The sequence below is a fragment of the Pisolithus orientalis genome (assembly GCF_024613125.1).
Source record: "Pisolithus orientalis strain OTSU chromosome Unknown F5J12scaffold_53, whole genome shotgun sequence".
NCBI lineage: Eukaryota > Fungi > Basidiomycota > Agaricomycetes > Boletales > Pisolithaceae > Pisolithus > Pisolithus orientalis.
In genome coordinates, this window is record NW_026260834.1 from 63,716 (window position 1) to 89,260 (window position 25,545).

Here is a 25,545-nt window from a genome sequence, read left to right on the forward strand (position 1 = left end):
TGAGTCGCAACGAAAGAGCTTATCCCCCAAACGAACGGTTTTCATTGAACGTTGGTGGCACGGATTCGACCCAGGTTTTTCATTCAGACGATAATGTGTGAGTGTGGCATGCAGAGTAGGTGTTTTAAGTCCGACTACATGTCTGACAGGTCACAGAAGAGAAGCAAGCTTCGAGAAAGTCAGCTAGAAGTGTGTAGAATGCGGCGGCCGACCGGACAGACAACACTGTCTTTATCTCGCACCTGGTCCGGTGTCACGTAACCTCATCACTGTTTATCGGACATGGCCAGTACGCACCTCGTTGTCATACTTACACCGATTCGACGATAAATTACATAACCAGGCGAGGATGATCGATGGGGCCTTGAGGTTTCAATGTGGGTTTCGCATTTGGGTTTCTGGGGGACATGCGGCCAGACACTTCTCTCGCGTGACCGACGGGGAGTTAGAGAGCGAGACTCATATGACCTGGGAGGAACGCCTCAGAAGATGTTAAGTCGATTGAACGACTGAGGGGTGACACCGATGATTCCTGTAACAATATTCAAAATACTATACAACGTCGACCCGGTGAATCGGCGGCCTGCGTTGGTCACCCTGCAAAGGAATCGGCACATCACGAGCCTATCCAGCCCTCAATTTGAACCTTAGTATGCACGGTTCCACGGCTCACGCCGCTTGCAAGGACTCGGGCAGTAATGCATGAATCAGGACAGTGGTTGGCTGAGCTAAAAGTTTGATGGTTAGATTATAGAAGTCTGAGGGAGGAGGTCAGTACGTAGGAATGCGAATGCGAGATGGATAATTGTTCGAGCGTTTCTGCCTTTCAATTCGAAATTTGGCAAGTTGAACTATCTTTGTTCTCGGCTTGAACGATGGCGATGCGAGGTTGTAGGTACGCCAGAAGGGACGCCCGAGAAGCCAAATTAACTGACCGTGGCACGACAGACGTGCTTCCTGCAACATAAGCTCAAAGACCGCACAGCGCCGACTTGTTGGATGGGTCACCCTTACTATCAAAGGAATTGACTCGTTGACCCCATCACGTTTCATTCGATCACCCGGATACTAGCACATTGTGAGACTATCTGGGGCCTAAATTCCATTCACTATCCGCGGTGCCACCATTCATATCATCTGCAATCGCCCATGTTAAACTTGATCAAGGAAGATTATCGTCATGCGGTGTATACATACACACGTATACCCCGCGATCCGGGAGGGGAAAGAGTTTGAAAGGCGGGGTGATACAGGATCCGGGGATGATGAGGCTTTAGTGATTTGACTTTTCGGCGGAACCGTCGTCTCGTTCATTGGTCCTTAGGTTTCCCGAGCCGTCTTTAACTTCAAATATCTTAGTCACAAGTCTGCGATTACTAAATGTACATAGTCGACTCGGCTTTTACCTCTGACCCGTTTCCGACCCGTGTATGAGGAAGTTGATGGGTAGGAGGCGAAGCACAGAAGGCAATATCCGCATCACGTGTGGCATTATCACAGCATAGTTGTCATAATGGACGTTGGGTTGGGCAATGCCCTGTGTTATTTGTCAAATCTAAACTCTGCTTCCGTGGGAGGTTCAGGCAGATGAGAAAGGTGGGCTTATTCGTACACCCGCAGTATGCGCGTACCTCGTGCCTGCCATACGCGGATTTGCGTATCGGGTCGGGGGCTGTACTCGAAGTGCTCATGACCCATGATCAAGGAGACCAAAATGCGAGGGAGTTGACGGAATCAGTCACGAGTCGATACGGGGGCATGATCACGTGTTGCACACTCCGATGGGTTTGGGTTGGACACCTCCAAACGTGGTTTTCGAGTTGCGTTTCAAGGGAATGAATTTCCTGTTGAGAATTTGTACGAATCCTTTGAGCATGCACCACGCAGCTCGGAATACTGACCCACCGCAAGTTGTTGAATGTGTAGCCGGCCAAACATGGGATAGGCGAGGCCGGATTTAATTTAAAGGCGGACAAATACGCATGCCAAAGAGAGACGAGACAAGAAGGGGAAAGCGAGACGACTCAGGGCAAGGTACGAGATATACTCGAGAGAAGAGTTGTCGAGAAAGGAAGGTGGGGAAACTTCCGGACAGAGCGTGACGATGGCAAAGAACGATGTGATGTGGACCTCATGTGTGCATGTTCAAGTGACGCAGAAAATAAACATCAAGCGGGGAAGAAGAAGGAACCTATGCAGGTACAAGAATCCACTCAGAAGCACAGGTCCAGTGTCTGGGGTACACACGTGGCATCCTACCAAACAGAAGAAGCGATGGCAAACTCCTCAGTGGTTCGCAGCCCTGTCAAGCACGAGAAGCTTTGTGTGACGCCGGATCTGGATGTGCGCGGTTTATGCTAAACTGGTAAATGGCTTACTAGGTGATAGCCACGGAACCTGGGAAAATGAATGAATAGGGAGTTTGCGGAATTGAATGTATCGCGCGTCGCGAACATCTCAATAGGTCGTTGCCAGCATGATGATCATGTGGATGAGCAAGGCCTGTCAACTAGCCACCTCTTGGCGGATGATTGAATTGCACTCGCCTCGACTTCTGGAAGCTTGCGTTGATGGCACGGTGGGAATGCGGGGCTAGGCATGGGCCCAGAATAGCGTATCAGCACCATATTACGCACACTATACTGATTTCTGATTATGTTCCAATGACGGGAATGGGACACGGATAAGATATTGGCACGTAGGTTGACAGCGCAAGAATAACCCGCGTCATGCCCCATTTATACCACGTCGTCACGCCTTGACGGCGACGTCGAAGGTGCCTGTATTTGGTCAGCTATACCGAGTGATTGTCATACAACGAAAAGGTCTCACTGGGCAATGCCTACGCACCCAAAAATAGGTGATTTTGCCGTTCTCGGCGGGAGGATGCAAGACGTAACTAGCAGTCAATACATGGCGCTATCTCTAGCAATACCGAAATCATGGGAACAATATCAGAGGATATGTGCATATGGGTGATTGTGGGCACTGGATTCGAGAGTATATGAACGTCAGCCAGTAGATAACCGTGCGAGCCTCCGGGCGTGGCATCAGCGGTGGTTAGGGTGCGCGTTCTGAAGCGGAATGGGAAACGTCAAAGTTGGGGTATCATGACTTTGAAAGGGTGAGTTCCCTCGACCAGATAGTGGGGATGTTTGTTATTCCCGCTGCAAGGGGTAGCAAGATACGAAAAATACACCGGGATGACGATGAATACCGCAAGGTGGATACATACGTGCCTTCTGGACTCCAATATTTCATTTTCATGGTGTTTGGTCGGGGACAGTGTTAAACCCAGCAGTTGCGCTGCTTGTCAGCTGTCATTAGGACGTAGGCAGACCGTCGATAATGGCCGGGTAATAAACAATAGACCTGCCAACTTGCACTACAATGACGACGCCATGACAATGTTATAACGAAGTATCGTCGTTCAGCAGGGTGAAATCTTGCGTCAGGCTTCCACTCATACCGGCACCCGCTACCCGTTTACCTGGAACGGAATCAAAGAATACGGAAAAACAAACAAGGCTGAATACGACGACCAACCGGCGGAGTATCGTTCACCCAACGGGCCCATCAATGCAAGATGCGGAGTTAATGGACGTGGACAGTTGGATAACGATCGGTCGGCAGTAAAGAGAAAAAGACCGTTGATAGTTATGACCAGGGTAGTGGCTAGTGAAAAACTGTCGAAGAATATGGGGGGTTATTACTACTCAGCTGGAAAAACTCTCATGCGTACAGAACCTTGCATAAAGGAGTTTCGGAATGGCGGGTCATTAAGGCATTCCAATGCAGCAGGGAAGCAAATACTGTAATCCATTGACAAAACGCTCAGCCAAACGGCCACCACGTTTGGTCCAAAGCGTTATAAATTCAGACTTCCAGGGATGCGGCACAGCTTTATCGCAACAGTACTCTGCAAGAAGCCCGTACGATGTGAGAAGACTCCTCCAGAAACCATCTCTGTAACTCTCGTTTGAGCGAAGCGCGCGCAGGCCTGACAGCCTGTAAGTTGTTTCTGAAAGAAATTTTTCCTATTAAGTACTTCGAACAAGTCAAGCGACGTCTACGCATTTGGAGATCACGATACTCAAACATACCGAGATCAAACTGCCGAGCAAAGCGACAAGGGTGAGAAACGTGGCGCTCAGTCAAATGGTGGAGTCGGCGTGGCCAAACAACTACTGCGTCATTCATCAGGAAGCGAAAAAATGGTTTAAACCTGTTTAAACCCGTCACTGACTGGTCGTGACCGCGATTCTGTCATTCCCCGTTTCTCTGATGTTAGCCAATCTCCGTTCCAGAACACGACCGGCACCGTTAGACTGGAGATAGCGAGAAAACCGATTCGGTGACAGTATTGAAGACAGCGAGCATGAGACAATGTTTGAATTGGCACTCAGCACCGTCAAGGGGGATGGAGACTTGGCAAACACGTTCGCCTCTGAGCACAGCAGTCATCGTGCCATCAACCAGCGCTGAACTTCGTCACAGATAGTACACTCAGCTGCTAAGCGAACTCAATTTGTGAAAGTTATGTCTTGCACCATGTTATCACTAAATACCAGACGACAACAACAGACATGTTTCTTTTTGAAACGCCTACTCGCAACCTACTCGCCACACGTCCTGTGTCCTGAGTCATGCCATCCCACGCACTAGCGCTCAACTCTTTCGTTTCAACCAATAACCCGACCTCGACGCACCAAAAGCGGTTCCGATACCACGCCCAAGGCTTAAGTGAAAGGGAAAATTAAGGGGCCACACCGCCATTCGTAATTTGGTACCGACTCTCCCAAGCCTCCCGCTGCTAACCACCGTTTGGAGACATTACATGACGAGATGGCCAGACCGACCCATTCCTGTGTTCAGCATGCACCATCTATGTATCGGTATCGGGCAAGGCCGTCCCCCACGTTCGGCGCGACAAGACGTAACCGCAACAAAGTTGACTCAAGCGCTGAAGCAGATCTCTTCTTACACGTGTGCTCGCCAGGCAACACATCAATGTATCACGCATTCCTTCATTCCCATATCTGTACATGAATGCCTGATGCATAATCGTGGCAAACGGCTATGCGCTCGAGCTCCGGTATCTTAATCATCATGAGGTCGATGACGATGGCCACCGCGTGATACGCGAGGTCCGAAGAAGCAAACAAGGAAGAACGAGATTCTGGACAGGGACCACCTTACGCAGCTTCCCTGCACATAACCCTGACTGCGACTCACTATCGTGACAATATATCTGAGATCGCATCGCAAATCGCCACCGCAATGGCACCAGCGATACTGGCACGATCGCCCAGGCAGGGAGGCAAAATGGTAAATATCCGTAACCATACGGAATAATGCTGCAACATTGTGTGGCGAGTTTGATCAGGTTGTTATCTATTACGCTCTATTGCGCAGCCTGGGCATCCTCAGTTGCCCTGCTAAACCCTATCCTGCTCCAGTAAGTAATTGCGCCCAATGAGGTTGTGACGATATTTTACACAGGTACGCAGGGCAACTATACGCCTAATTATGCCAAGTCCAATTTAACATTCATAATCAAACGACCAGCATGGTTTCACGCGTGCCCACGGACGAAAGTTAACTCAGGCGTAGACGCTTGTGATCAATGGAATCATTGATTCCCCTTTTCCCCCTGCCCAGACAAGTCGCCGGGCGGGTACATGTGAACACAGCATGACAAGGTGCGTGGAGTATATTATGTTCGGACATAAGTCGTTTCAGGCCAAACTTTGGGTGACACGCTGGAGTTCGTCTAGCCGAAAAAGTGGCTGGCTGGCTATGACCCGAGGAAAGAGGCACCCCTCGAAGCCTAGAATCTGCGTCCAAGCTCTATCTTGTATATTCCGGACCGCATGAAGCACGTTGCAATGTGGGATCAGCCAGAACATGACAGAAGGACCACCCAGGACGAGTCTGCCACAGGAAGGCGAGAGAAGCTTCGGGAGCCTTAATACTCCGCATCCGGTCCTCAAGGCTGCCCAGTATCAAATCCCGCTTTAATACATTCCTCTACTTCATCACCCGCCCAACCCCGAAGTGAAATGAACATGATAGCGCATGGCCGATAAACGAAGGCTTCGAAGGATAAGTCAGATATTGATGTCAAACCTGATAAAGGACGGTTTCTCCCAAGCTCCTACAGTCGACAGCGAACAGATAAAACACGCTCCGTATCACGTTGTCGAATGTTCTTGGCTTTACTGCGTGTCATAACTGTGGCACTTTCGCACATACCCGTCAGAAGAAGGATTGAAGAAGAGTAATAGAGTGTTATCTGATAGGCCCATTTCGAACCGCAGTCGTTATCAATAGTAGATCTACCCATCCCCCTCGAACTGCTGTCAATCTACCAATCATGTTTTCGCACTCTAGCGAAGGAATTAACGATCAATGCCTCGGTGTGACGTCGATGCTGACGTCTCTGCCATGCCCGTCCCGGTCACGAGGTTCTTCTCTACATTCCCCACGACCCTCGCATGTGCTCGCATGCACGGAAGAAGTTGAGAAGTTCGGATCGTGGATAGGAGTGCTCGATTGTCCGACTGTCCTGAATGTCGCCCATTCATTTTTGCATCGTCCCATGCACTAGTACTGATAAGGAACCGAGGGGTCCAATTCATGGGCGAGATTGAAGAAGCTTCCCCTTGTCCCTCGTAGTCTATTATCATTATCCTCGTCCCCCCTCTCAGCGCGCTCGTACTACTATCGTAGTGCTAAACTTGCAATCACGGTCGAACCACCTACATACTTGTCCAAAATTACAACGCATATTTATGTGCCACGTTCGAAGAGGCGAGTTCGTAAGCTCGGCATTTATCGATTCTTACCAGATAAGTCTTGCATGGAAGATGCTGTTGTACAGCGTATGGGAGTTTCAGTTCCGAACACAGGGGACTTGACGAGCCAGTCAAATGACAAAAATGACGACTGGGCGATAGGCGGAGCTAAGTTGAGTGAGTATTATGTCGATTATCGACCACTCCCGTCATCGAGGTGACGTATCCCTACACCGAGTCTCAATAATCTTGGCCACGCAGGTCACTGGCAACACACCTTCGACTCGGATATGCATCATCTTATCAGCTTTGCCCAAATCTAGTGTCTTCTCTTCTCTTCTCTTCTCTACATAACATAACAGCACATATGTCATCAACTCGAGTTCAGCTCCGAGCAACTGAATGCATCACCACTTCAACTATTCGCTTACCGATCTCTAAGGGGAAGAATATTGAGACGCACCCGGTGATAGGGACCTGAGAATTCGAATCCGACCAATGTTGACACGTTGACAACCCGGTGGTACGTCCACACAGGAATTCTGCCACACGCCACCAAGCCTCTCGCCATCCGCCCTCCAAGTACCTGAACTGCAGGCAGAACAGCATAACGTGCATTATTTTTTGTCTCCAATCTCATCAATCTTCTATGCATCACATCTTCTACTGGCACCCAGCTCCCACGTGCGCGTCTAATAACACACGTCCGATCGATACCGCACCGCGTTTCGTAGTTCATACGCAGTCCGCAGATATACTTCCGCTGTCTACCCGAACGATAGGTTCCCGTCCCGGAAGGTACGGACGCTGGCGCTCTACTACGAACATAGCCCGACCCAATAGGCCCGCAGACAGGTGTTGAGCTACGATTGCTAACGCTATCTGTGGAGTTGATCAAGTCAAGATTGTAAGAGTGCTTGCCCATACTGTAAATAGAGTTGATGCCTCACTAACGACGACACGCCTCGGCGGAGGTGGCGGTCTCCACTGGTTGGCTGTCATTCATGCACACACGGGGCATCCGTACCCTCGATCCCATCCTGTTGACGCCCATATGCGTCGTAGTTGAGGTCGTAAGGCAGCATGAACAGTACCAGGTATGACAGGAACTCACGTACTCGCGTGGGCAGTGCAGCGTGGAAATAGCTATGCAAGGTGCGTAGATGCAAAGCCATAAATTTATCCAGGGGGGATTAGTGATAGATTGCATCCGAACAGGCAGACACAGGCAGGCAGGCACCTACAAACACATTGGACGTGAGTGAACAAGTTGTTAGCCTAATAGGACCTGATAAATGAACGTGTGAACAGTACAGTACTTGCTGTGCACGGATGGTGTATAGTAAGCACGTTAGTGGAACTCAACGGGTCGACATCCCCGACGTGGGTGAAAGTTTGAACCCGTGGGGTTGGCCATGCTGTGCATTCTACTGCAATTCAGTTGTTCCGATGTGAAGGAACAGACAAACACGGCGTTGTGTGCACCGAGCTGAGCCACCTTCGAGTCCGTTTGCCTGATCGGATGGTGCTGTGATACACAGCGGTTGATGGCAGCATCGTATCAATCAGTATAATCAATTTCTCACCACTCCCTGTAACACGGGTGGTGATCCAGAGACACGAGGTTTGAGTATCATGGAGGGTCCGCCGTCCCATCAACTACTACGGTATCAGAAGCACATGCAGGTCGTGCGAAGCTCCCTCTCGATCTCCACCACACCCTCCAACTTACTTCAGTGGCTCAATCTCCCGTACTTGCCCGATCACAAACAACACGTACCTTGCTCTTTATCGTTGTAAAATATAACGTATTTGTGCACTGCCATCCCCGCCCGCCCCGAATTGCGGAACCTCGCAAACTCGGAATAGGGCTAGGGTCGAAAAACCAACTAGCTCCGTTGTTTGTCAAAGGTTGCAAGAGTGAAAGGCCTTGCAGACTTTGGGTGCGCTCATCCCCGTTAAACTCTCGAGTCTCCCTCAGTCCCTCACAATCTCCTCCGCCATCTATCGACCACCCCGCGATGCACACCTACTACCCGGCCAATCACAATCGTCCTGTGTACATACGCGTACGTGAATCTCCATTCTTATGCATATGTAGGCCTCTCCGTTCCGAACTCCGTTCTTTTTTTTCCTTCTTGATCTCGGAACGCAGTTCTTTGTACTTCGGTCGCTTACTCAAGGCAATAATAACGAAATTCGTACCATGCGCTCGAGAGTTTTGGTTAGGTGAAGCAAGTACATGCAGGCGGTTACGCGCCTGCACCTGATATACAAATGTGTCATATGAAGAGACCTCGCTGAGTGCATCGTGTGCGCCTGCTAGTCGTGCTAGCCAAGTCTTAGTTCCACTCAAAGTCCTCTTACACCCTCCTCTCCATTCACCCACGAGTTCCGCAACATACCAGCGTTCCCAGAAAGTCACCCGCTCCTGCGTGGGTGTGTACGTGAATCTCCATTCTTGCAAATTAGGCTTCTTAGCGCCCCGAACTCCCGAACTCCGGTTTTACTTTTTTTCTCATTTTTTTGTCCCTCGGAACATCGTGAGTATAGCTCCTTGACTCGAAACAATGGTGCATACATTGCGGGCAATCGAGAGTACAATAAAGTAAGTGGAGACCATGTTTGCGTTGCGGAGAAGACGACACCACCACCACGTGTATTAAGCAGTGCAGGGCCAGGGGTAATACTTTGTCATAAGACCGAGGAGAGTGCGTCGTGCTGACTGAGTTCCGGTCAAAGTTCCCTTCTGTCCTTCAAAGTTTCATCCATTCGGGCCACGCATGCACAAATTTGTGGTTGCCCTTCAAGCTTCAATCGCGGCGGCGATGTACGTACGTATGCGCTTATACACACTCGTGTACAGGACGTGGTAACAGCTGAACGTTTGGAATATATTGACAATCCATATCTGAACTTCTCCTCGGGGTTGAAACGATATAGCATCAGAGACGGTGTGGAGACCGCGGCACGGAATAGACTGTCATGTTCGGACGTGTGTGTATCTCTTGTTATGCTTTGGGCTGCGGCGGGTAGTGCAAGGGCCCATCACTCGCATCATGTCAGCGACTGTCCGAAAAACCAAATTGACCCGCTTGGTCTGTTGATATGTAAGCATATAGTAAAAACTGGATGGATCGCCAACCTGTACTCATCTTATCTATTACTTGAAGTTACTATCATAGTCCTCTCTAAGCCCGCCATCCAGTCTACCGGGCCAGCCACCTGGACTCCCAGACTTTCGGAGTATGAGTGCTTCTTACATGACTCGCCAGCGAACGCGGGTGTGGAGACCATTCGTGCAGATATTCCCCCATGGAAGTCTCGGTTCCAGGGCTTTCATCAAGATCGAGGTAGTAGATGAACGCCGTACGGCTTCACGGAGAGCGTCCCCCGGGGGTTTTGCGGGCACAGTATTTGGAGACTCCTAAGAGACCTCGTCGTTGCGAAGACGACCACCCTCCACTCCCAGATACGTGGGGGCTCCACTGGTATCCACGACGGGCGGGTCAATACCTATGTCGTCAACTGGCTTTTAAAAATTTGCGTGCACATGATGAAGGTGTCTCAGTTTAAGCATGCCTCTACAGGAAACAATAGGACCAGCAACCGAGATGTGACGTCAGGGAAAGTCGTCAATTGGATCCGATAACGTCGTTTGTGCTTTTTCCATGTAGAAGGGTGCGAAAAGACAAATAAATTATGTATGGTGACAGCAGAGCGGATATCATACATGGTGGATGGGTACGTGTAACATTGGCTAGCCAACTTCCTACATGAATCCTACATGGCATCGATCGTCCTCGTGTGAAGGAATCCAATGTTTCAATATTACATAACTCCAATATCCAAGAACATTTGGTGGTCCAGTGACCACACTGCGGATGCACACGTTCGACAGTTCCTCAGACCCAGACGTTGCTAGCAACCCATCCACTCCGAGCGCCGGTGTCCGGTTAGGTTGGTTTCCCGCTCCAAACTGACAGAGAGATGACAAAGGGGACACCAAGGGTCAATCAACGTCTATGAATTGATCAAGGTCCCATGTGTGCCCCTTGCTGCACTACCGGATATGGGAAGTGATAACTCCGTATATGGGGATGGGACCTCCCCAGTCGAGTGCCGCAACCATCCTCGCCGAACGCAAAACGGAACCCGGAACCAGCGACGCTCTACGTGATCGTCACGCGTCAAGTTTAGTTTGCAGTGCATGGTTCCTCGACGATGGATGGGTGAGGGGGGGGGGGCGATGAATGATGGGGAGTATGATGGGGGGTAGTGTATGGGAGTGTGTTGAGACAAAATGGGTGGGTCGGGCATGACACATTAATGCACGGGGTATGGTAATGCAGGCATTGCAGATGGACGAAGATTGCAGAGATAAATAAGAGCGACGAGGGGAGAGAGACGGGCTCAGCGGAAGGGGCAATGGGGAGCATGAGCACCGCGCTCGCCGCAATGGCAGCACTGGGGTAAGCTGTGGTGGACGACGAGGTGTTGGTCTGCGTCGTGGTGGTGGCGGTGGGAGCCCATAGCACTGGTAGTGGTTGCAGAGGTAGATTGCATGTTAGAAGAGGAGGTGGACGAGTGGATGGGGGAGCAGGAGAGGAAGTGTCGAGGGTATAAAAGTGAATCCGGGACTTGTTTCCGTTATCGGAGGTGGTCGACCTGGTCGTGGCGTCATTCCACCAGCCAACTTGCCTGCTGCGATTACGCTGTGCGAGTAATAATAATATTACTGGTAAATGTCCTGATGATGGCGGCGGCAGGCGATGTCCAAATGCACGCAGAGACGGAAAAGGAAGGTGGCCCTTTATTCTTTTCATGTGACCCCGAAAAAGGAAAGGCGTGATCACATCGGGGGACACGCCAAGGTTTCGGATCGGACGTGATAGATCCAAGTCCATATATGGAAATGTGACACGTCGGCAACTCGGAAGCAGACCGATGGGAGGTCGATTTCCCGCGGAGGGGGCCATGCCCCGCCATGCAGCCCTCCTCCTCCCCAGAGCTGACCGTAAGCATTCCACAGGAGCACACCCTCCTCCTCGCCCTCAACCGTCCCCGCCAACGCAATGCCATCACCCCAGACCTCACTCGTGAGATCGCTCACGTGCTGGACTGGTTCGACAGCGAGCCCAGTCTGTGGGTTGTCGTCCTCACTGGCGAGGGCGACATGTTCTGTGCAGGGGCAGATCTCAAGTCATGGCATGCCAGCCAGTCCTCCAACGTCACCACCGAACAGCAAGACATCGCATCCTCGCCGCACGGATTCGCTGCCCTCTCTCGCCGTCGCACGTCCCTCAAACTCATCATCGCTGCTGTCAACGGACCTGCGTACGGCGGAGGTGTCGAGATCATCCTCAATTGCGACCTCGTCGTCGCAAGCACAGATGCTGTCTTTGGGTTGCTGGAGGTAAAGAGAGGCGTGGTCGCTGCGCAAGGAGGTCAGTGCTTCTTCCCTCTTCCCCTCAGCCCTGGGTACAGGTGGGTCGGGTCTTCGTCCCGAGCCAACTCGGTGTGGCAGTCACAGAGGACACGAAAGGGACGGACTCGACCTCGCGGATGTGATTTCCCCATGACCGAACGGAACGGAACGGGCACGTCGTCCTTCTCTCCTTCGTTCGGACGTTCGGACGTACCTGCTCCTTCCCTCTAATCCATACTTGCACATTTGTGTTTCCTTCTGGGTCGCTGCCATCTGGAGCACCCTGTATATACACGCGCGATAATGGATATGATAAGGGACGACGTACTGATCTGTCGTTGCAGCGATCCCGAGGTTGACGAGAGTCGCGGGTCATCAGGTACGGACCGCCCCTCTTCTGTCTCATCTCCGCATCACCGTCGTGCCTTGGCCTGGCTGTCCGAAATTGGTCGTTCATTGACCCCTTCCATGCCCGCACTGATCTGTGGTCTTACTCACCGACATTCCGACATCAGTTGCTTCACTGATGTGACTGACGATGATGTTCCACAGCTTGCCTCGGAGATGCTTCTTCTCGGAAGCACCATCACCGCTTTGGAGGCGAGGGATAGGTTTCGTTTGTAAGTCTCATTTAGGTTTACCCGTCGTTCTCCGTTTGGTTTCCACTGCCGACCTTTGTCCTTCCGCTTGGTTGGTGTTCGCCTCCACAATCCTTTCACGGTGTCCTACTACCACAACCCGTACTGCTGCCGGACCATGACGTCCTCACCAGTCATCTTGCATTGTGCTTTGGCTCGCAACGAGTCCTTTCTTTGTTCTTCGTGTTTGTCATCAAGTGTCATTTTGGAAATGGCACACGTCAGTGTTGGGTCACTCACTCCTAGGACTTGTGGTGGGTGATCGGTGTTTCCTGGCAGTTGGTGGGCGACGGGTGGCACGTTCCTTGTCCACGCGAATACTAGAATACTACTTGACCCGCCTTTTCATCCTCTCCTCACTCCATCTCCCTGTCCCCCGTTGAGCGAATCGATGCGCCTACGCCGAATCGGGTCGTTCGCGATCATCGCGTTGTTAATGCACGTTCGTTCATTACCCTCAGCGTCGAGCTCTTTTCGCGCTTCGCGTCGTAGTGATTATCATTATCATTTTGGCGAGTCTGTGCCTGAGAGCAGGGCGTTGAACTAACCTAAAACCACCTTTCTTTTTGGGCTCTTTCGCGTGGATTCTTTGCCAACCACATTGGACTACCCCTACCCCGGATCACGTTCCAACTCCACACCCAATCCACCTCTAACTCCGCAACCCAAACTGAAACCGAAACGCCACATCCGACATTCACCCACGCCCCCCACCTGCCAGCATCAACATCGTCACCTCCCCAGCCGAGGTTCTCCCCACTGCCCTCGCCCTCGCCCGTACGATCACTTCCAACTCTCCGGACGCAGTTCAAAGCACGAAAGAAGGCCTTTTGATCGCACAGCGCGTCGGAAATGTCGACGAAGCAGTCGTCTCCCATGCCCTGAGTGCAGCCGGTGGGAGGGTGTGGAATGGGCGGAATGTTAAGGTGGGCGGTTACCCGGATCGAGGCATTCAATAGACGAACGTCGACTAATGGTCGTATTCGTTTAGGAAGGTCTGGCTGCGTTCGTAGAGGTAAGTCGATCGCGCGCACTACTCGGATATTGGATTATTGAAACTGATCATCATCCGTCCATGTGTATAATTACCGGTGGTTGGTCGCCAATGACGGTTCTGTGATCGAACGGTCGTTACGGACGACCATTGGACATCTCGTGGATGTTGAACGTTGAATGTCCGTGTGGCACCTATACAGAAGCGAATCCCGAAATGGACGAACCCTGCAAAACTCTGAGGTGTGTTCGATGTAGTGAGCACTGGTGTGTATGTGATGACGTGATGGCGGGTGGTCATATGTATATTTATCTCTATGTGTGTATGGTATGTATAGCTTGTAAGTGTGGAATGCATCCCTCCCCCACCACACTCTTGTCCGATGAGCCGTGTGGGGAATGCTAACTTACGAGGGGTTCATAGGACGTATATACGTCTCACAACACCAAATAAAGAAACAGCGAACCGCCCTCTCTTTACTCACACGACCTGATATGAATCCGTACTAATAACCCTTTCGCACGAGAACCCAACTTCCCCTCCTGCACCTTCGCCAACGCGTTCCACGCGCGCTACGTCCACATTCGCAACGCTTCCCTGGGCGACGAAGTTGACTTGGACAGGGAAAAAGACCCCGAGGTCGTCTCCACCGACGGAGAACTCGAGTGTACCGGAACGGGTGGACTCGGTCGCATCGTCATTATCATTACTGATACGGGGAATGCTCCACTCGAGGGTGTGGTTATTAGGGTTGAGTGACCATGCTGAGGACGGAGGATGTGTTGACACGGTGGGGTAGGATCCGGTGCTAGCAAGGGGATTACAGTGAACGAGTGAGCAAGTAAATGGAAGGAGTGGAACCTTACGGGAGCGGAATGGAGATGACGACATCGTAGAGTATCAGGTGTTCATTCTCGAGTTCGTACTCAATATTGACGTCGCATGTCCCTTCGGTCGAGAGAGACGGCCAGCAATTGACTACATAAACCAGATGATCAGTCACCGAACCCGCCGAGCGCGGTGATACGCACTTGACAAAGGGACATAACTCTCATCGTCCCCCGTATACCTCCACTTGAGGACTCCAAGCGCCTGTCCAACCTGGAAAGCTCTCGAAGGGTCCTTGAGCGCAATCACTTTCTCCCCACCCGGTGTGAACTTCGCGACGTTAGGGATGCTGCTTGAGTTGAAGATCCGCGCCGAATCCTGGTGCAAATGGGGCCAGTGCGACTCGGATGTGTGCAAGCTGGGGGTCTGAGACGAGTAAACCCATTTCGCCGAGGAGTTTGAGTGATTTGACGCCGCCTTCACGCAACAAGGCGATCGTGACGGTTTCTTTGATGGAGATGTGTATACTGGGGATGAGGATCAGTGTTGGAGCCTTCTTTTCTCGTTCAGAGCGTAGTGGGAATCAAACTGACCTTTCAGGTGTGACGATGGGGAGACTGTTCTTGACAACGGATGCCGTTGCTGGTACGGGAGATTCCGCGATGCCCGGGGTCGACGGTGCCGAGATCTCTTCTGCAGAAAGAACCTCGCCACCCAGTGCATCGAGCAATTCTGCTTGGCGAGTCTTCCTACTTCCGAGTTTCATACCGCTGCTCTTGAACGCTGGCTGCCGCGAAGCTGACGGGGCTGGGGAAGCTGTACGTATGGGTGACGCTTCGGAGGCTGCCTCGAAACGTGGAACGGGGGAATACCCGGATATACCGCCGCCAATACCACCACCCATACCCCCGAGAGCAGCGGCACGTTTTTGTTGCTCACGACGTTGCATTTCGAGTTGGCGAGCGCGACGCTTGAGTTCTTCTTTTGCTTCTGCCTCTTTGTTCTGTTACCATGTAAAATGATGAGGAAGGGAAGAGAGAGAGAGAGAGAGAGAGAGAAAAGGAGGGGGAAGGATTTTTGGACGTACGCGAGCGATGATTTCCTGGATTTTCTCTTCATGGGATTCCATCTCCAGGATACTCCTGACCTGGGTGAGAGAAACCTGTTCCCGATATCCCAAACTGACGATCTCATCGAAAGCACTCAAAAGCTCGAATGCGACGCGATGAATCTCGCGCTCGTCCGGGCTCCTACACATATCCGCCACTGACACGCGCAAACAGATGCAGCGTCTCGATAGTCTTGAAGGATGTTGGACGCTTTGTTCGTGATGAGGAGAATGTAGAGATCTTCGAGGGGTTGGTAGACGTAGCGGACCTCGGAGGTTTCGACGGAGGTGTGCTGGGAGTTGGTAGGGATGAGTTTTGGGAAGGATGCAAGAAGAGATTCGATACGGGTCCTTGTCATGGGATGGAATTGCCGCGAGAGGACAGCTGTTGGGTACTATCGTCAGTGGTATGTTTATGAAGCATTGATGCCATGGCACCTTTGCCGCCTTTCGTGCATATCGACGCTGCCAGTACGACCTGTAGGAGGAATGCGTAAGGTGGACAGAAAACGACAAGATACACACCATCCCGTTAGCTTATGTCCTTCACAGCCGTCGACTTTGTTAAAGGGACTCCAACAACTTGTTACTTTCCTACTAGGTTATCGACGAAGTACTACATACGTGTTGGGTGGGGGTATCACGTGATCACATTCCAAATTAAATCGTACACTGAGCAAGTAGGAATAATTCAAAGTTCGACATCAGCTCCTGGGTGCTACACTAGCCAGTAATTGCCTGAAAGGAGCCAACTTAGTCTGAACAATGGTAGGTAAATAATAGTTCGTGGTCTTCGTCGTGCCAAAAGGCCTTGTTATGTGCGATCTCATGCGCAATGATGAGGAACCTGCTCGAGTGTGTCAGAGGTGGCGCGTATGGTGCAAGACGCTGGACGAGCTCCTACCAAGCACTATACACGTCAGCTTTCCCGTGGTCGTCGCTGGAATATTTTCCGAGGTCTGCGTGGGAAAGAGATAAGCCAACGCTCCGGCAAGGACGGGAGTGATGCAACTTACGCTTCACCATAAAATGTGCAAGATTGAGATAGATAGCATGATTGCGGTTGAAACCCATCAGTTCTGCATCATCACTTTGCCAGAATACGTGTAACTGTGTGGGTTCTAAATGAAACATTTGCGCCAAGTTCCGAAGAACGCCGGAGAACGCTTCTAGTTCTTCTTCTGGCGGATCGTTCGACTTGGCTGCAACCCCCAAGTCTCAACTTCGGTCGTCCAGAATAGAACATCGGAAACCTACAGGTCTTAAACACCGCCATGCCATCCCGGGTGCGCCCTTGTAAACAAGATAAGCGCATTTCGAAGGAGTGTGTGCACAATGGGACGGCTCACTGCAGTACTTGAGGTCCATCACACGCGAGGCGGAGCAATACTTCACATCATGCTGCTTCTTTCCCCGTTTCGGATCTTCAGTGTTTTGATGAATCGTTCTGTCCCGATTACCGTCGTCGCGCTCGCACAGCTTGAGCGCCTCATCCATTAATTGCTCTGAAGAAAGGGTGAGACAATGATCGGTGGTTTTTCACTTTCACACTAACCCATCTCGGCCGATAGGAATCTTCCTCTGGGCGTCTTCCTACGGGTGAACAGCCTCCCCATAAGGTGCCTGAAGTCCTTGATCCACAACGGTAGTCGTGGCTGAGGTGGGTCAGGCGAGGGCGGTGGGGCCGGTAGAGGCAGAGGCAGAGGCAGGGCCTGAAATGTAGAAAATACTACGCGTAAGTAGGCGATGGAAATGATCGCACAGGCACCCACGGTTGTCTGATGGCCGCACTGGATTGTCTTCGATCCAGCTTACTGTATGGCGGTTAAGATCTTGACACGGATGACAAAAGAAATCGAATTACCATCATAACCTCGAAGATGCAGGTCTTCGAGACTGGCGTCAAGGATTGTCATGAGTGAGGAGGTATCGTGTGCTTTGCGCGTCCTGAAAAGGAGGCGACAAAGGGCAACTGACATGCTACGACGAAGTATGAATCGTTGATCCATGTGTAGTCAAGATCTCGTCACTCACTCGTACCACGCTCGCCTAGATCCTGATCTATTATTTGCCACCCAGAGTATGTGGTTTCCCCCCCTAGTCGTCTCGATTCCGGCGAAGTGCATCATCACACACCGTGGTTAGTGTACTACAAGCTCCCTCCAACGCGTTTTCAAAGTCGAGGCGTTTCGTAATTCGCAAGCGCTCGCAGTGTTTCACACTGAAATGTTCGGGATTTTGCCACCTTGTCAGTCCGGACAGTCTGATCGGCGGGTGTTCTCTTGATCGTACAGGAAGATCTTCACTCTACATAGGACGTGACTTCGGAGATCCTTGTCCTCCCCGCCTTTGCCCTCTGTCTCAATGGTGTGAGATACGTGGACACTCAAGTTCGCGGAACCCATAGCCCTGTAGAAATCTCGAGAGCGATAGGCTTAGGGGAGAAACAGGGAGGATAAAGTAACTTACTGTCAAACACTTCCTCCTTTGGTGCAACCAATACATATTCTCCGAACAATCTGTAACTCTCCATGTCATCAGCGATAAGTATTTCGCGTGCTCGTCTGAGGGCATATTGTATTGATTCGGCAGACCGAGAGGTATCCGGGCCACGCTTCCTTCGATACCCAAGGAATATTTCCGCGTTCCTCATCTTCAGTTCTGGTCTCTGTAGGTAAATTGTGGTATCCGACCGCAACCTGACGGAGATCGTCGAGATACCTGAAAAATACTTAAAGATTGGCATTCTAGTGACGATAAGTGCGAACTTACTTTTGAGGCTTGGCTTTTGCAAGATATCCCTGCGGGTCCTGAAGAAGTGCCTCCGAGATGTCACTGTAGTCCGGTTTCGGTTTCGCGCCACACAGCCTCAAGAAAGAGCTTGCTGTGGGGTTGAACATGACGAAGTTGAACAGTTGACGATAATGCTCATTCGAGTCGTCCGGCTTTTCTAAAAAGCATTTTCGTGGTTGGACCCATTTAAGTGAACCAGCATCACTTCCAGTGTGGCTGGGTACGATACTCAATTCCGCTATATCTTTCAATTCATCAGCTGTGAAACCTGGGGGAACTATTAGCACAAATATCGACAAGTCGAACGGGACTCGATGATTCACCGCCTTTGCGAGCAAGCAAATCAAACCAACTCTGGGCTTCCTTGTTATCCTTTGGTGGTTTTTCTCGCAGGACCTTAACAATGGCAGAAGCCGGTGGTCGATCTTTAATCTTCAAGCACGCGGTTTGGTCTTTGTTAACGCTTGGATGCAGCCTTTTGAATCCAAGTAGTTCCCATTCCGAGGATATGAACACCTTGCATCATTTTTAGCACATAACTGGTTAGACTGAAACTAAAACAGACCTGCTCCGGCGTACCGAGCTGTAAATGGTTCCATTTTCCGCAGGGAATGAAAGCTATGCCTTGGAAGTCCGCTGGGTCGTAGTTGGAATATACCGAATTCATGTTGTCAAGAAGGAAGGCGAACGCATATTTCCTCATGGTATTCTCCTCGCTTGACGCCTTTCTAATTATCACATCCAAAGGGGGATAGGCTTTGAGTCCCAAAGAAATGAAGACGCTCGAGGTCTGGAGAAATGCCAATAGTGTATCAACGCAGGAGTGAATAAGCGCTAACTGACAGTCTAGTGGCCCAGTTGGCACATAAGTATTTGGCCATTCAATAGGTTGGAAGCTTAAGGTCGGCATTCCAAGGCGCTGGGGTATAAAGGTCAGCAATACAGTGGAATCCACCATCTGCACCAGTGAAGATGGCCATCTGCTGTAGCTCCATGCGATCCTCGGTCGTCATGACATCATGAACTCTGTCAAAATATACAGCGAGTTGATATGGAGTACACCGCGGGTGCGGCAAGCTACGCACTATTTAGTCTCGAACAAGAAAAGACTCGCGAAATGAACTCACCGCCCCTTGATACCGCTCCAAGGAATAAACATTTTAACACCAAACTCTTGCAGCATTTGTTCGTTGAAGTCTGTGGGGCGAATGACAGGAAGGTCATTAAACAGGTCTGCCTCCGGAAAATAAGCTTCGCTGGGCTTTATCAAACCATCTGAGGTAAGAATACAATCCACGTTCTGCAATAGGGAGATAATTTTCTCTTTTTCAGGAAGTTTCAAGGATGGCCACAGTGACTGCAATATTTCTAGCACCCGTTTATAATCAGGATTCAGCCTGGGGCCAACAACGTGCTGAATCCAATCGACAATGGTCAGCTCTTCCCATCCAAGGACAGTTCGTACTGCCAGGGCGTTCAGTCGGCTAGTAAAGGAGATGGGTATGGTGTCAGGAGGGAGAGGGTCCTCAACACGTATATATGAACCCCATCCTTTACCGTCCACGAATTTCCGGATATCATTTAGCAGAGTGACATCGCTGCTCGGATTTCCGCTGAGCAGGCCGGAACCTCTTAGAGGCCTGGTTAAATTGCTTTTTGACCTCCTCCCCGCCGTCCGCGATATCATCTCCCCACCTAGCAAGGCAAATTTTAACCCACCACGTGATGAAGGCAACCATGTCTTCCTCCGTGAATACCCGCTGGTTTAGCTCATCCACGATGTCACGGAACGTGTAGTCGCTAACTTTGTACCACTTGGGAAGTGTTACAATCATACTTTCGGTTTCTGGAACCAGGTCAAGGACGGGCCGTTGCTTCATGAACGTAGCGAACGTTTCATCTGGTTTTCGGACGTCTTTTGAGTCTCGGATACCAAGGTTGGAAACGATAGGGAACGGCAAGTTCGGCGTGCAGTCGAAAAAAGCCTTCTGAAGAAGGCCTGCCACATTGGAATCCGAAGATGACCGGAACGCGAATGACTTCATGAGGAATAGTCCCTCCTTTCGTGCTTGATCTGGCCGGGACGACCATTCGTGCCGGATAACACTCATACCTCGCTCATAGATCAGGCGAGCCATGAAGCCGCCAATGTACAACAATTCTTCATTCCATTCTGCAGGCCCCATTAAAAATCAAAGGAAGAGACGAAGGGGAAGAGACAACGTACCTCGTACTTGGCCATTCCTATTTGCAAACAGGTGAGACTGCATATCATGACCCTAGATACGGACGCACGCTAAATCAATCGACCCTCGCTCTACAGTGGGGATAAACCGGCTGGAGAGATGCACTGCGATTCCGGTAGTTTCGGTCGTCGTTTGACCCTTACAGGCTATCAGACTCTGGATATGAGTACACACGAAGCACTTACGATGAATAATTTTGCGTCGAGCTCACTGAGAAAAAGTAGTTTTACATCACATCACTCATTGACACTAAAGAAGCTCCGCGTCACTCACCCATCGCGTTCGCTGAGAAGTCCCTGTGGCCCCATGAAAACACTGTTGAGACCACGCATGTGATCATGCTCACGCTGCACGCTCTCGTATTCACTCAATGTGAACTGAAGTACCTCTCTGAGGGATGCAAGCAAACAAGCAGAGACAACGTACGTGCACAGCTTCAAACAAGAAGGTCTTGGGAGGTTTCTTCTTTGTTGCCTTTTCAATTCCTCTTGCCATTCTATGAGAGAGCCCAGTGCAGACTTCTGCGGAATACACCTTGTAGCTAAGGGAGAAATCCTTTGCAGAAGTCTCTGGGAGAATGTGGTGGCCATTCGATTCTGAACTCCTCTTCCCAAGGAAAAAACCTGACTTCAACACTGGATCGACGTGTGGTTTTCCTTTCTTGCGCGAAGAACGGGTGTTTGATCCCGCGCCGTAAGCCTGGCCGTTAATGTTTACTGTCACCTGTTGATCTGAAGAAAGGAGTCAGTGAATTACAGTTAGCCGAATGTTAACACACCAAAAGCCTTCACGAACGTGACCTCGAACGCATTAGATGGGCTCGTGGTCTTTAAACCTTGTGGTATTTCTATTTTCGTGGCTTCTGTTCGAGACTTAGGTGATTCTTGACAGGACAGAACCATTAAACAGCACGGTGACATTCTTTACTTTCACCAGAAACGTCATTGCTGTGCTGATAAAGCGCGATAAGTCAAATGGCTTTGGCATGGTTAAGTCTGCCTCTGATTTAAGATCCATCTCGAAAGTGGTCCAGTCCCTGGAGTCCCTGTTAGCATATGATCTGGACTCCACGAGAAGCTGGTTATTATCATTAGGACGCCTGCACCCCAGCTGATTAACGGTATTACCTCGTTATTCTCATAGAACATTCTCTTTCGAATGCCTATACAAAGATTTTATCAGCCGCGCCCTCACTGGTAATAAATAGTTTAACTCACCACCTGAGATTATGACAGGACTATCGGTGACGCTAAAAACACTGAAGAATCCTGACAAGCATCACGTCCTTCTCGCAACTCAAATGGAACAAAGTTGGTCACGTACCCACACCGAAGGCGCCAATCTTGCGCTCATCGGGGTTACCATCCGCTGAGAGACATGAGCACCAGAGTTTTGCTGATGACATAGCGAGGACGAGGCGCACCGATATTTGTAATGCGCTCCCAGTCTTTGACGGTAAAAGGATCTCCGTCATTTCTCAGCACCCACCTGGCCAACTTGACACCGCTTAGACTACTCTCCTGCATCTGGGACCCCACCTGGATCGTATTCAAGTGATCGACATGACCCGTTCCCCCAACAGCCGTGATGTACTGCTCAGTTTGAAACTCGATCTGCACTTCTTCAGCTTGAGCATCGTCGGCGTTCTGTATCAGTTCTCGAAATACTGAGCGAGGTTCGTGTGAGCCAACCTGAGGTTACTGTCGAACTCGGGTGAGGGGGTTCCGCAACTTGCCTGTAAACTCTCTTGGGTATCTTGCCAGTACCTTATCCACTAAAGCCCGATCGTTCACGTTGACTTTTCCGAGCGTTTGACCTCCGGATGTATCTCCGTTTACGGCGGGAGCCATATGTCCCCGTGTATGGTGGTAAACTTTGCAGCGCTCACACTCAGCGCAGCTGGTTTGGGGAAATCCGCGACACTCCGCGCAGTGGTTAAATAATAACAAGAGCCAGAACTTTGGACAGAACAAGAGGATGCTGTCGCCACCGCCTCCGCCGCGAGGTCGTCATGGTCCTTGTTCTCCCACAGCCAAATACGTAAGTTACTGCCGTTGCCAGCGCCACTTACTTGCTACTACAAGCATGTACACAAACCTATTCGAATCGTCTCATCAACGATCAATTGGCATGTCCGGTACCACCTCCCGTAAGTAGGGAGCGGGTACTCACTTCCGCAAACTCAGGTCAGAGTCCTCCGGCGTATCGTCCTTCGGCTGAGATTTTGTGACGTGCTTTTGTGCCCCTTTTCCCAGGTAAGTACCGGTACCCTATTCCTCGCTGCCACAATCTCTGCGGCGAGTGAGCGTTCTCGCAACCAGCGTGGTACCACATGCGAATCACAGCCTAACATAAGTAGAAGTATTAAACATGCAGTACTACACTGCAATGATGACTTGACAAGGGCAGCTAATCCCTTCACACCCTGGAAGGACTCCCACTAGTTTAAGTGCGACCAAACCTATCCAGCGATGGGCGACCGAACGAGGGCTAGTAACAGGACATGATCAGCCGACCTCACTAGTCTGTCTTCACGAAAAAAAAAACGTACAATCGGAGCCGGCTTATTCTTCAAAATGTCCTCGATTTTATCCAGGATTTCAGGCGTAAGCTTAGGAATTACCTCCAACGCCTTCAAGTTTTCGACGACCTGCTCTGGTTTGGAAGCGCCAAGAATAACAGTGCTAGTGTTGGGGTTTCTAGCCACCCAAGCTAGCGCCAGCTGAGTCATACTGCATCCAAGATCTGGCAGTTCAAAAATATCAGGTTCTCCAAGTACCTTTCCTTCATTCAACACGCACCTGTCTCGGCTAGCTTCGTGAGTTCCTGAATCTTCCGGATCTTCTCCTGACCTTCCTCTCCATCCAGATTCTTGATGGTTTCCTTGAAGAAATCGGGGTGGGTAGCAAGACGAGATTTCTCTGGGACGCCATTGTTGTACTAAAAGCCTGCAGGTTGGTTTGAGAACATAGTGCAATGGAGTATAGGGTACCTTCCCGGTGAGCAAGCCACTGGCCAGCGCTGACCAAACAGTAGGTACCGATGGCATACTTTTTATAAAGTGGGGCGTATTCTTTTTCTGGACGCTCACGGTGCAGCATACTAATAGTGGGCTCAAAGGATGACATCACAACCACGAAGCAAAGTTGTGAACGTACTGGTGCTGGCATTGTTCAGCAATTGGCCCGATGAGGTTGAGCTTGTCTGCGACGTCTACAAAAGCATCATCAATACTGTTCCACTGCATACTAAACAAGGCTGACGGTAAGCTTCCTCTATGTCCCGAGCAGACCACTCTGATGTTGCCCAGTAGAAAGCCTACCGAATGGGATGAGACATCCTCAACTGTAGATGGCAGAACTGCGAACCCAGCCCTTTTCAATTACATAGTTGAATGCACGAACAATCTCTTCCATGGGTGCTACCGAATCACGTTAGCGACTTTTCTGACAACCCAATACTGACACGGACTGGAATAATCTGGTCTGTGCGCAAATATAACGTCGACATAATCAAGTCCTAGACGCGCAAGGGACTCTTGTGTACCCTCGATGATACTACAAAACCGTGAACGCCATATAATCATCAAACGTAATGGACCACCACTGACTGCTTTCTTGATAAACCAGTGTCGTTAGGGACCTGGCCGAGTACCAAAGAACAACTTGGTGGTAATAACTAGATCACTCCGGCGATATCCAAGTTCCCTGATCACGCGTCCCCTGGGAAGAAGTTAGTGTGTTTCTCTTGGAGAGAAGAGACTCGGACGGACATTTCTATCTCCGAGCGACCTTTGGCATAGCCCTCCGCGGTATCAAACATATTGATGCCGTTCTCGAAAGCAACTTTAATAATTTCCTATAGACATTAAATTTGTTAGCATCCATCAAAATGCTCCAGACTCTAGGGCTGCCTACTTTAACGGGGTCACCGACGACAGTCCCTCCAAGAGTTAACCCTGTGGTGAGGATCGTTTGATGGGTGCCCGGTTGAATTGGTTTTTAGCGCGGCTGACTCACAGCTACCAAGGGAGAACAGCGGTACCCGTAAACCACTGGGACCCAAACGGCGGAAAGGCATATTCTTGGGATCAAAAGTAACCCGCGCGTCGGACATAGCACAAGACTCAGCGCGAGGGAACTTAAAGATCAGTTGTGTGTGATGGTGACGAGTGCTTGATATTATCAGCCCGATACCTGCTTGGGTTCGGCCGCTTATATCTCACCATTGTCGGTGGAGGTTACGTGTATTATACGTAATTTGACACTTGCTAAGCAAATGCGGCATCCTCGACCGATCATGGCTACCCCCAATTATAGGGCGATATTTATCGACAATTTGTAGTTTCGATGACATCATGACATACGTGTACCACGATCCAGGATCATGACCCCGCCGCCATGCGATAAGAATGTCCTCGCCGGCCATCCGACTTACAAAGCCTTCACTCTACATCAGGGAGACAGGGAATGGTGGAATCACGGTCACGACCAGTCAGTAACAGGTTTGAACCATATATTCGCTTACTGATGTAAGCTATTACTTGGGCGGCACTCGCCAAGCCCCAACGCCGACTTGTCACCGGAGGAGGGGGAATTACGAATCGCAGTCAGAATGGCCTAACCAGGGCCCATCTACTGCTGGCACTTCTATTTGGTACCACGAAGATTGAGAGCCCAATCACCTTTCACGCTAGCTTCCAGTTCTAATATA

The 25,545-nt window shown here is 50.5% G+C and overlaps 5 protein-coding genes across 5 annotated transcripts; 2 read left to right on the forward strand and 3 right to left on the reverse strand.

Moving 5' to 3' along the window:
* Positions 1–9,580: 9,580 nt before the first annotated feature.
* Positions 9,581–10,161, forward strand: F5J12DRAFT_786283 (uncharacterized protein; the record flags this gene model as incomplete). The annotated part of the gene is made up of 3 exons (XM_051743402.1): positions 9,581–9,631; positions 9,664–9,907; positions 9,983–10,161. The coding sequence occupies 3 exons, from the start codon at positions 9,581–9,583 to the stop codon at positions 10,159–10,161; spliced, it is 474 nt and encodes a 157-aa protein (XP_051595514.1).
* Positions 10,162–11,642: 1,481 nt separating this feature from the next.
* On the forward strand, positions 11,643–14,302 carry F5J12DRAFT_861100 (ClpP/crotonase-like domain-containing protein). The gene is made up of 6 exons (XM_051746870.1): positions 11,643–12,244; positions 12,570–12,604; positions 12,778–12,845; positions 13,585–13,789; positions 13,855–13,878; positions 14,060–14,302. The coding sequence occupies exons 1-6, from the start codon at positions 11,785–11,787 to the stop codon at positions 14,096–14,098; spliced, it is 831 nt and encodes a 276-aa protein (XP_051595515.1). The 5' UTR covers positions 11,643–11,784; the 3' UTR covers positions 14,099–14,302.
* Positions 14,303–14,337: 35 nt separating this feature from the next.
* Positions 14,338–16,152, reverse strand: F5J12DRAFT_897428 (uncharacterized protein; the record flags this gene model as incomplete). Its single annotated transcript, XM_051748024.1, has 7 exons — positions 14,338–14,665; positions 14,724–14,835; positions 14,889–15,063; positions 15,119–15,212; positions 15,279–15,688; positions 15,773–15,935; positions 16,004–16,152. 7 exons carry the CDS (start codon positions 16,150–16,152, stop codon positions 14,338–14,340), a joined length of 1,431 nt encoding a protein of 476 aa, XP_051595516.1.
* A 246-nt stretch (positions 16,153–16,398) lies between these two features.
* On the reverse strand, positions 16,399–22,857 carry F5J12DRAFT_861117 (uncharacterized protein). Its single transcript, XM_051746871.1, has 31 exons — positions 22,568–22,857; positions 22,256–22,498; positions 22,156–22,200; positions 22,050–22,100; positions 21,960–21,994; positions 21,727–21,909; positions 21,611–21,704; positions 21,259–21,563; positions 21,106–21,209; positions 20,882–20,986; positions 20,814–20,830; positions 20,216–20,759; positions 19,714–20,184; positions 19,530–19,663; positions 19,368–19,376; positions 19,152–19,342; positions 18,910–19,102; positions 18,566–18,854; positions 18,487–18,514; positions 18,263–18,461; positions 18,086–18,212; positions 17,930–18,038; positions 17,828–17,898; positions 17,658–17,773; positions 17,566–17,607; positions 17,349–17,522; positions 17,143–17,298; positions 17,051–17,086; positions 16,810–16,995; positions 16,698–16,752; positions 16,399–16,640 (listed from the first exon to the last, which is right to left on the reverse strand). Exons 1-31 carry the CDS (start codon positions 22,680–22,682, stop codon positions 16,547–16,549), a joined length of 4,521 nt encoding a protein of 1,506 aa, XP_051595517.1. The 5' UTR covers positions 22,683–22,857; the 3' UTR covers positions 16,399–16,546.
* Positions 22,858–23,106: 249 nt separating this feature from the next.
* F5J12DRAFT_861138 (NADP-dependent oxidoreductase domain-containing protein) lies at positions 23,107–25,018 on the reverse strand. Its single transcript, XM_051746872.1, is given in 14 exon segments — positions 23,107–23,322; positions 23,384–23,577; positions 23,634–23,772; positions 23,825–23,853; positions 23,873–23,934; positions 23,991–24,045; positions 24,096–24,150; positions 24,201–24,253; positions 24,304–24,389; positions 24,443–24,474; positions 24,512–24,554; positions 24,605–24,690; positions 24,750–24,790; positions 24,852–25,018. The coding sequence occupies 14 exon segments, from the start codon at positions 24,946–24,948 to the stop codon at positions 23,278–23,280; spliced, it is 1,017 nt and encodes a 338-aa protein (XP_051595518.1). The 5' UTR covers positions 24,949–25,018; the 3' UTR covers positions 23,107–23,277.
* Positions 25,019–25,545: the final 527 nt, after the last annotated feature.

Excerpts from the sequence above, each read along its gene's own strand:
- F5J12DRAFT_861138 (XM_051746872.1), bottom strand. The coding sequence starts at position 24,948 with ATGTCCGACGCGCGGGTTACTTTTGATCCCAAGAATATGCCTTTCCGC. Across the intron at positions 24,046-24,095 it reads GGACATAGAGGAAGCTTACC|ACGTCGCAGACAAGCTCAAC; the intron begins GTCAGCCTTGTT and ends ATGCTTTTGTAG. Across the intron at positions 23,935-23,990 it reads GCTGAACAATGCCAGCACCA|TATGCTGCACCGTGAGCGTC; the intron begins GTACGTTCACAA and ends GCCCACTATTAG.
- F5J12DRAFT_861100 (XM_051746870.1), top strand. The coding sequence starts at position 11,785 with ATGCAGCCCTCCTCCTCCCCAGAGCTGACCGTAAGCATTCCACAGGAG. Across the intron at positions 13,790-13,854 it reads GGAATGGGCGGAATGTTAAG|GAAGGTCTGGCTGCGTTCGT; the intron begins GTGGGCGGTTAC and ends GTATTCGTTTAG. Across the intron at positions 13,879-14,059 it reads GTCTGGCTGCGTTCGTAGAG|AAGCGAATCCCGAAATGGAC; the intron begins GTAAGTCGATCG and ends GCACCTATACAG.
- F5J12DRAFT_861117 (XM_051746871.1), bottom strand. The coding sequence starts at position 22,682 with ATGGCTCCCGCCGTAAACGGAGATACATCCGGAGGTCAAACGCTCGGA. Across the intron at positions 18,855-18,909 it reads TTTGCTTGCTCGCAAAGGCG|GTTTCACAGCTGATGAATTG; the intron begins GTGAATCATCGA and ends TAGTTCCCCCAG. Across the intron at positions 17,608-17,657 it reads GCATCTTCGAGGTTATGATG|TAAGCTGGATCGAAGACAAT; the intron begins GTAATTCGATTT and ends ACCGCCATACAG.